At 35.0% G+C, this 10,210-nt stretch overlaps 2 protein-coding genes across 2 annotated transcripts in view; one reads left to right on the forward strand and one right to left on the reverse strand.

Annotated features, from left to right (window-relative positions):
- LOC107595198 (testican-2-like) overlaps nucleotides 1-2,253 on the forward strand; it is a 15,683-nt gene extending 13,430 nt beyond the window's left edge. The window contains exon 8 of the mRNA XM_016285542.1: nucleotides 1,614-2,253. Within this exon, the coding sequence (XP_016141028.1) occupies nucleotides 1,614-1,750 (137 nt within the window). The 3' untranslated portion in view covers nucleotides 1,751-2,253. The remainder of the gene's footprint in view (nucleotides 1-1,613) is intronic.
- Nucleotides 2,254-7,971: 5,718 nt separating this feature from the next.
- LOC107595199 (GTP-binding protein SAR1b-like) overlaps nucleotides 7,972-10,210 on the reverse strand; it is a 4,380-nt gene continuing 2,141 nt past the window's right edge. The window contains exons 2-5 of the mRNA XM_016285543.1: nucleotides 10,059-10,178; nucleotides 9,868-9,965; nucleotides 9,029-9,205; nucleotides 7,972-8,088 (exon numbers count right to left, since the gene is read on the reverse strand). Coding sequence (XP_016141029.1) covers nucleotides 7,972-8,088; nucleotides 9,029-9,205; nucleotides 9,868-9,965; nucleotides 10,059-10,178 — 512 coding nt within the window. The remainder of the gene's footprint in view (nucleotides 8,089-9,028; nucleotides 9,206-9,867; nucleotides 9,966-10,058; nucleotides 10,179-10,210) is intronic.

Consider the following 10,210-nt stretch of genomic DNA (forward strand, 5'->3'; position numbering starts at 1 on the left):
CTACTAAATAGAAACTCTTCTTGAATGTCCATGTTTTTCACGTACCGCACATATGTTAACAGCTGAGCGCAGCTGGCCACATCGGTGGATTCGTCGATCTGGAGTGCAAAAAATGGGCTGTGTCTGACGCTGTCTAAAACTTGCTCCTTCACATCCTGTGCCATGTCTGAGATGCGCCGACTTATTGTGTTGTCAGAGAGTGGAACAGAATCGATCTTAGAAGCCGCTGCCTCTCCTAGCATCACGGAACATAGGTCTTTTGCTGCCGGCATAATTAACGTCTCTCCAATGGTATGTGCTTTGCCTGCCTTGGCAATACGCAATGCAACGCGATATGACGCTTCAGTGGCCTTTCCATTTAATTTGACAAAATCTTCCACAATTTTTTTCTGACCTTGAAAGGTTTGAAGTTTTCTCTGGAAAAATTCTGGAGGTTTTCCTGCTACCTCAGCATGCTTGGTTTCAAGGTGTCGCCGAAGTTTTGCAGGCCTCATGCTGTCATTAGCCAAAATATCTTGACAAACCACACATAAAGGTCGTGGCTCATCAGCTGGTCCTGTCCACGTAAACCCTAAACTCAAATACTGATCATCATATCGTCTTCTTTTGGGTTTAAGCCCTGAAGTTGAAGGCTTTGAATCGGGGGGTGTCAGAAACCGCTCCATTGTATTATTAGGCATATACATATTGGCGGGCTTGTCAAACAGCAGCGAATTCACAGCTACAGCCTTCTGGGTGAAAAATGTTTCTCATATTTCTGACTTATTTTTTTAGTATCGTTTAAATAAAAACATTTATATATAATAAAAAATACATATAATAATTTAATTAAGCTAAATCGCCTAAGCCATAAGCAGCTGTGTTTACTTGCAGAGACATGCATTTTGACATAATTTCACCCGTATGTGTCATTTCAGGCACAAATATAGACGTGGAAGTGAACAGAGTTCAATCCTGTGCATCTTCAGTTCTTCTTCGGACACGTCTCCAGCCTTTAGCTATGCTGCTCCTTATCTCTGGAATTTACTCCCATTTTCATCTTTTTAGGAAGGCTTACCGGTGATAGTTTTATGTAATTCCTATTGACTTTAAAGGTTTGAATTTTATTGATGCTTGTAATTGTTTAGATTTTTTATTGCATGTAAGTTGACCTTGAGTGTCATGTAAGGCGCCCCATAAATAAAATGTATTATTATTATTATATGCATGTCTCTCATACACTAAACATCGCACATCCTGCGAATGCGTACAGCGCGGTATCGATGCTGAAGCGATATGTGACCCTGGAGCACAAAACCAGTCGTAAGGGTCAATTTTTCGAAATTGAGATGTATACATCATCTCAATATTTGGCTGAGATGCAACTATTTGAAAATCTGGAATCTGAGGGTGCAAAAAAATCTAAATATTGAGAAAATCATCTTTAAAGTTGTCCAAATGAAGTTTTTAGCAATGCATATTACTAATCAAACATTAAGTTTTAGGTACGGAATGATTTTTGGCATAAAAGAAAAATCTATTGCTACAAATATACCCCAGCGACTTAACTGCTTTTGTGCTGCAGGGCCACATATATCGTGCAGTGATTGAAACTCTGTGTCTGTGTGCCGTAGACGAGCTGCTGAGCTCCGGAGACTTCAGCAGCGGTGTCGGCTGGGAGGACGAGGAGGAGAAAGACGTGGATGAGAACGCAGAGGAAGAGGAGGAGGAGGAGGAAGAGGAGTCTGACGACGGCGGATACATCTGGTAAAACAGCATCAGCGTCTGCGGTCCGGTGCACCGAAAAACCACCGGATTTACTTCTGCTTCCTGAAGCCTTCCACCAGCGCTTGAGTTTGCATTTCAGTGTTTTTCATTTCTGTCATCGCTTTAACGGATGCAAGATTCAGATGCAAGAAAGACTCAAACTCTGCGACACGGCAAACACGAGAGCCTGGAGTTTGATGCATCATCATTAACAGGGTATTACGGTTTATTTGAGGGGATTTATGCAACAGAACTTGGTTTCTAAACCTCTGGAGATCAGGTTTACACTCACTGTACAGACCTTCATCTGTGTGAACGCAACTATAATCATGAGTTTCAGCTTCTGTCTCTCTAAAAATCATGTTTTTATGCTCTTATGCACTAAAAATGATAAACATAATGCATATTCCCTACATTAAGGCTGGTTACTGACATTTCAGATATGCTCATATGCACATTTATGATGTTTGCTCTCTGGAGCAGCTAAAAAAGTCAAAAAATTAATTCACAATAAAAAAAAAAAAAATTTAAATTGTAGAAAATATTACTAAATATATTGTAGAAACGTAATTTTCTGTAAAGCTGCTTTGCAGTAGTTTGTATCGTGAAAAGCTCTATACAAATAAACTTGAATAGAAAATTGTGCAAAGATACTGTATGAATTGTTTGCGTTTGCAAATCGAATTTTGTGATTATGAATAAGGTTATGAATTTATCAATCGTTTTGTAAATATATCAACTTTTTGTGAATGTGAATTAGCTTTAGTTTGAGTTTATTACAGTTTATAAGTAATGTATTTATTACAAGTATATATTTGCAAACATAAATTGATAAGCTCATAATCTAATTCATATTCACAAAATATGATTTGCAAATACACAAATTTACATCCACAAACAAAATGTGAATTTGCTTGCAGAAATGTGCAAAGATACTGTATATATTTGCAAACATAAACTGACAAACTCACAGCTAATTTATATTCAGAAAATATGCATTGCAAAATTGAAATTCACTAAATGCAAAACCTAATTCTTAAATACAAAAGTATGTTTGTGCCTTCCTGAAAGTTTCTGCATCAACAGATTGACGCATTTGTGAATTTGCTTGCATTTAAGTTTATTATTATAAGTATATATTTATAATTTATATGTGAAGCATTTATATAAGTGTGCTTATTATAAATATACATTTGCATATACATTATGTATTATTTATTAAGTATATAATGGCAAACAGAAAAAGACAAACTCATAACCTTTCATATTCACAAAATATGATTTGCATATGCACAAAGATTTTTAAATTCAAAACTAGTTTATAAACACAAGTATGTTTGTCTTTTCTTACATGTTCGCAAAATATGATTTGCACATGCACAATAAAATTTACATCCACAAAATAAGATTATGAATAACGAAATGGGAATGTGAAACCGTACGCATTTGTGAATCATATTTGGTGAATGCATTCATTTTGAGACTATTTTAGCTCCATATTGCTCTGCCGATAACTATATTTGCAAAAGAATCAATGTAGCAAACACAGACCTGGAGCTATCCAGCTCTTTAAACAGCACCTGTCCAGTCAAATTACTGAAATGTAATTAACTTAATTATGAGGACTGACGACTGAAATACTTTGCGTTCACACTCGTCTCAGTCTCTGAATCCGAACTGACTCCGGTTTCTGTTAACTGAAGCCTGTGTGGGACCTCAAAGGTCATTTTTGCTCAAACAAAACATGAAAGGTTATGACTTATTGATTTATTTTTTATATTGCATGATCGTTCACAGCAGAAAGCTCTTTTATTGGCTCTTTCTCTGTAAAATAGCAGTCAACGCGTGATGTTGAGAAGCTCGGCTCCCCGAAATCTGTGAAATAAAATGGTGTAAATAACTGAAGTGTCTCTCTCTGATACATAATCAGCTGTGTGTTCGTGTGTAAGGATGCATTTGATGTTCTCTACATCTGAAGAAAATCCAGAGGAGAAATATCTCACGATGCGTCTGAGAATCAATATCTGGCAGCGCTAAATTAATATACAGCCTCGGAGTCAGTGAAAACACTGCTGTGATATCAAACAGCGTGAGAATCAGATCACTCATGCTCATTGATGCATCAAAAAATATTATTCTGAATGAGTTTGAATGTGATATTACTTCTGTTTCATTCATCGCACTGGAAACGGAAGGAGCTGAGTGCAGTGCATTGTGGGATACTGTATTCGAGCGGTATGCTGCAGTTTCCCAAATGTAGTAAAGATCTATGCATACAGTAATTTGCATACGCAACAGGGTTCTTATTATAACTAATACTAAAACCATAAAAAAAATTATTTGCTTGAAATGCAAAAAAAACATAACTTAAAATAAATATTTAAAAAAAATGTAATTTACTTGCTAAGATGACTTTTCTAATTTTTTAGTTTAACTTTATGTACTAAAATAACTATTTAAAGCTAAAGCTGTAAAGGCATTTAAAAAAGCTAAAAGCAAAATTACGAAGTGTTTAACTAAAATAAAAATAAAAACAAAGTATAAAAATACAAATTAATTCAAAATATTAATTAAAAACGATAACAGTTAGGCCTATTAAATTACTCTTACTAGCTAAATTAATAAAAATGCTAATAGTTATAACAAAATTTACAAATTACTACAACTTTAATTAAAATAAAAACTGTATAAAAATTAATTCAGAATATAAATAAAAACCAAAAGTTACTAAATTACTATTATTAAAAAACTACGTTACTTACTAAATTAATAAAAACGATAAGAATTGGTGAATTACTACAACTTAAACTAAACGAGAACAAAGTATTAACAAAAACCATATAAAAATATTAATAAAAACTATAATAGTTACTAAATTACTATTACCAAAAAACGGAGTTACTAAATTACTTCAACTTTAAAATTAAGGTAAAAACATAAAAAGAAATTCAAAATATTAAAAACTATAATAGTATATCATCAGTGATACTGAAATAACACTGCTGTGCCGTATAGATGCTATGTACTGCAGGAATAGTGTGCATTTACAATTCATGCATTTGGCAAATGCTTTTATCCAAAGCCACTTGCATTACTGTGAAGGTGTATATTGATTTTATTTCATGCATTCAAATAGCATACACTTTTGCTCATGCATTCCCTAGGGATCGAACCCATGACCTTGGTGTCGCTGTTTGAGCTGCAGTGTGGTAGTTTGTTTTATGAAAAGGGAAAATCAGGCAGAAGAAACCAGAATGCTTTCAGCATCATGCAGCGGTGATGATGCAAGTGTTTCAGACTCTCACACATTCACATTTGCAGTTGTGTGCTGTAACCAGTTTACAAATTCAAACAGTTTTATTTATTAACCCCGAGACTCATAGCCAATGTGAGCATGCATGCACTCTTTATCTGAGATCTGGAAGTCACTGCTGCCTCCGGCTGTTGTGCAGTGGAACTGAAGGTGACTGAGGTTTAACTAACAATTTAAAGGAATATTTGGCCAATCGATAGAATTCTGGGTTACACTTGATTTTAAGGTGTCTTTGTTACAGTTTAATTATACAGATGACTACTGGGTAAATATTAATTAGCATGTACTTACTATAGATTTAGGGTTAGTTGCATGATGTAATTATTGTAAATTACTGTTATTACTTTAAGTACATGTAACAAGGACACTGTTAATTAAGGTGTTAAAAAATTTGGATTTTTCAGAACGTCTCTTTACGAGTTCTTTTGTTTTCAGAATTGTGATTTGTTCTGCACTTCTCGGCCACCATACATATGGGTTTGGAGCCACAGAATTTTTGTTTACACTTTATTTTAAGGTGACTTTGTTACACTGGTACTTCCTATTATAATAACAATACATTATGCATAATTGCATGCAGGTAACACTAATCCAAACTCTAACCCTAACTATATAGTAAGTACATGTAGTCCTTAAATGTATAATTACACTGTAACAAGAGCACCTTAAAATAAAGTGTAAACAAAAATTCTGTGGTTCCAAACCCATACGACTAATTCTTGAGTAAATCATAAAGAGACATTCTGAAAAATCCATACGCTTTCTATGCAAAGACAGCTCACATCTGTCAAGCTCCAAAACGTGCCATTAAGTGTCATATTGCATATGAATTTACTGAAAATAGACTGAAATCGAGCTCTCAGATCTCATGTGTTGGTGTGCGTGAGTCATATGAATTACTGTTAGGATGCTTTTATACTTGTAGAATATCTCTGATTTATAGGTTTATCTTCTACTAGTTTATCCAGTCAGTACTTAACTGTATTGTGATTGGTTTCATTTTTTTCTTATTCAAAAAATTTTATATTTGCTGAATATGTACTCATCTCTAGGCCATTCAAGATTAGGATGAGTTTGTTTCTTCATCAGATTTGGAGAAATGCGTCTCAGCAGTGGATGCTCTGCAGTGAATGGGTGCCGTCAGAATGAGAGTCCAAACAGCTGATAAAAGCATCACAATAATCCACAGCACTCCAGTCCATCAGTGAACATCTGGAGAAGACAAAAGCTGAGACAAATCCAGCATTAAGACGATTTAACTTCAAAACAGAGCTCCCGGTGAGTGAATTTTCTGCCAATTTTCATTTTTGGGTGAATTATTCCTTTAATTTTCATTGCATCCTGGTCCAGTGAGGTGAAAAGTAGGTGAAAGATGTGTTGCATGCATGATAAAGTATGCCTTCCAGTGTGTTCAGACGACTAAAGAGTGAATTATCAGTTTTAAAATGCTTACTAGCTTTCTGAACTTGAAAATCAAGATATTAAATAACAACAGTAGAAACATTCTTCAAAATAGTTATAGTTTATAGATGTTTACAGTCTGTTATGATGGATTCCTGTACACTCAAGTCAAGGCTATGAACAATAAAAACACATTTATATTTCATTATACAATATTTACACACTTGCAAAAAATGATCAGATCTGTGCCGTAGGTGCTCTCGTATCAGACGAGCCAAAGCTTCACCTGATGATCAACAAACACCGACGGCATCTGATGACATTATCTACACGAACACTGTACAGTAGATTATATATTACAGCATACTGTACATCTCAAGCACATCAGCTCTTTATAATGCAGGACGATGCTAAATAATACTACAACACTCAAGTAAAAACTCCCCGATCAAACGTGGTCTTAATATTACTCAGAAGCTGCAGGAACTGAAAAATCACACGTACTTGTACTTTGATCATTATTTAAAAAGCAATGGCTCGACTCCAGGCTCGCAGGCCTTTAATACGGTACCTTCTGCGTTTAAAGCTGCGGTGCGTCAATAGCACACATGCAGAACAGACGGGACTAAAGCGACAAAACCAATCAATAAACTATCCACTCAAACGATCAAATCAACAGCTGTTATTTATAGAAGCTCGTTTCTGCCACAGGATAAAAAATTCAAAAGGAACTGTGACTTTTTATCTCAGAATTCGTCATTTTTTCCTAGCAATTCTGAATTTAGATGTTATATTTTTCCTCAGAATTATGAGAAAAGAGGTCCATAATGTGAGAAAAAGTTAAAAAGTTGCAATTGTCTTTTCTTTATTGTTTATTTCATTGTGGGGGGGGGGGGGGGGGGGGGGGGGGGCTATTAGTTGATACAACTGTCCTCATATAGTATCAAATAAATATCATAATCATACGTAGTTTGGAAGTTTTGTCTTATCATTTGTGTTATCATTTCTAGAATAAAATAGTGATGTTTATATTTTTTATTAATATTGTTTATTTTTTATATTAACTCTTTCCCCGCCAGCATTTTTGAAAAAGAACTGTAAGATGTAACCTTATTACTCTGAGGAAAAAAAGTGTCAAAATTGTGAGATATTAACTCAGAATTCTGACTTTTTCTTGCAATTCTTGACTTTTCTTTCTTCTTTTCTTCTTCGTGAGGAAAAAAGTCAGATATAAACCAGAAATCGCAAGAGCAAATGTCAGAATTGCGAGATCTCACAATGCACACTTTCCTCACAATTTTAAGAAAATAGAAAAATGTCAAAATTGTGACTTTAGAAACACAGAATTATGACTTCTCACAGTTCTGAATTTTTCTTTAATTTGTGAAAAAAAAATCTGAATTGTAAGATAGAAAGTCACAATGACCTTTTTTTATTTTTATTGAATTTTTTAATCCGCGTTCCATACTTATTGCTGATAATAAAATCAAATCATGCCAGAGCGGCTGAAATCAGTCGATGTACTGCGAGAGCCAGCGGAAACCTTCGCCGTAACCCTGCTTCTTCAAGACGCTGCACATGAAGACCTCCAGCGGCCGCAGGTTCAGCTCCTTCAGCGACACGCTTCCCTGCACACACAACACCAGTCACTCCAAACTGTGTTCAGCTACATACAAACATGTTATCATGCTTACTGACAAATCCTCATTAGTGTTTCATACACACGACCAGTCAAAAGATTTTTAATGTTTTTTAAAGAAGTCTCTTCTGTTCACCAAGACTGCATTTATTTGATCCAAAGTACGGCAAAATTTAGAAATATTTGTACTATTTAAAATAGCTGTGTTCTATGTGAATATCAGTTAAACTGTAATGTATTTCTGTGATGCGCAGCTGTATTTTCAGCATCATTCCTCCAGTCTTCAGTGTCACATGATCTTCAGAAATCAGTATAATATGCTGATCTGCTGCTCGAGAAACATTTCTGATTATCATCAATGTTGAAAACAGCTGAGTATATTTTTTTCAGGTTTCTCTGATGAATAGAAAGTTCGGAAGAACAGTATTTATCTGAAATAAAAATATTTTGTAACATTATAAATGTCTTTATCATCACTTTTGATCAATTTAAAGCATCCTTGCTAAATAAAATAATTAATTTCTATAATTTCTTCCCCCTGAATCCTGAAAAAATGTACTCAACTCTTTTAAATATTGATAATAATAATCAGAAATGTTTCTCGAGCAGCAGATCAGCATATTATACTGATTTCTGAAGATCATGTGACACTGAAGACTGGAGGAATGATGCTGAAAATTCAGCTGCGCATCACAGAAATACATTACACTTTAACAGATATTCATATTGAAAACAGCTGTTTTACATTATAAAAATATTTCACAATTTTTACAGTATTTTTGATCAAATAAATGCAGCCTTTGTGAGCAGAAGAGACTCTTTCAAAAACCATGTCTCCAAACTTAAACAAGTACTGTACACTCAGAAACTACTAGTGATTTTCTCAAATAATTACAAAGAAAAGGCCAGTAACACTGAATGAAGTCAGCACAGATGTTGCTGTCGGTGAGTTTGTCCGCACTTGTCTGGTTGTGGAGTTGTGTGTTGAACTGGACGGAGGCTTTGCTGCTCTTCAGTCGGATCTGACCCCAGTATGAGACGGCCTGGACCTCCACACTGTAGCTGCTGTTGGCCTGAAGCCCTTCCAGATCCACCGCGCTTCTGGCCTGAAACCGCAGAAGAAACCAGTCATTAAACCTTCACACAGTCTCAGTTCATCAGTTCATCAAGCATTCAAAACTACATCACTATATTACACTCAACAGATCTGTCTTCAGTCCTGTCTTCATCTGTGTAAATATAATTGTATTCCCAAAAATCAAGTGAATTTAATATATGGGAATTTACTGCTATGAATTGTATTTGTTATACATTGCATAATATAGTATATATGACATACGTCAATTTTTCAAAATTGAGATGTATGCATCATCTGAAAGCTGAATAAATAATCTTCCATTGATGTATGGTTTTTTAGGATCGGACAATATTTGGTTGAGATACAACTATTAGAAAATCTGGAATCTGAGGGTGCAAAAAAATCTAAATATTGAGAAAATCATCTTTAAAGTTGTCCAAATGAAGTTCTTAGCAATGCATATTACTAATCAAACATTAAGTTTTGATATATTTACGGTAGGACATTTGCAAAATATCTTCATGGAACATGATCTTTACTTAATATCCTAATGATTTTTGGCATAAAAGAGAAATGTATAATTGTGACCCATACAATGTATTGTTGGCTATTGCTACAAATATCCCCCAGCGACTCAACACTGCTTTTGTGCTGCAGGGACACATATATGGGAAAACAAATGAATTAAACTACAGGACTGATATTGAAATGATAGTTCTGACCTTGTACATGACCACCCAGATCAAATGTAGTGAAAGTCATTCCTGCGATGGTCAGCTCCTCTGACGCTGAGAGAAACACAATCAGCCCTGAGCAATGCCTGATGGGATTTATTCACCTCACAGCTCTATTGTGTTTTAATTGTAGTAATCGAGTCTTACTGGGGTGTAATGTGGGCACATGTTGTCCTAATCTGTCGTCTTTGAGCATGTGCAGTAGAGTCGTCTTCCCAGCATTATCCAGCCCAAGAAAAACCAGCTTTCCAGACTTCTTATACAAACCTGCAAGAAACAAACACAAAATGTATATTATA

Source organism: Sinocyclocheilus grahami, unplaced genomic scaffold (genome assembly GCF_001515645.1).
Source record: "Sinocyclocheilus grahami isolate Dianchi unplaced genomic scaffold, SAMN03320097.WGS_v1.1 scaffold198.1, whole genome shotgun sequence".
Classification (NCBI taxonomy): Eukaryota; Metazoa; Chordata; class Actinopteri; order Cypriniformes; family Cyprinidae; genus Sinocyclocheilus; species Sinocyclocheilus grahami.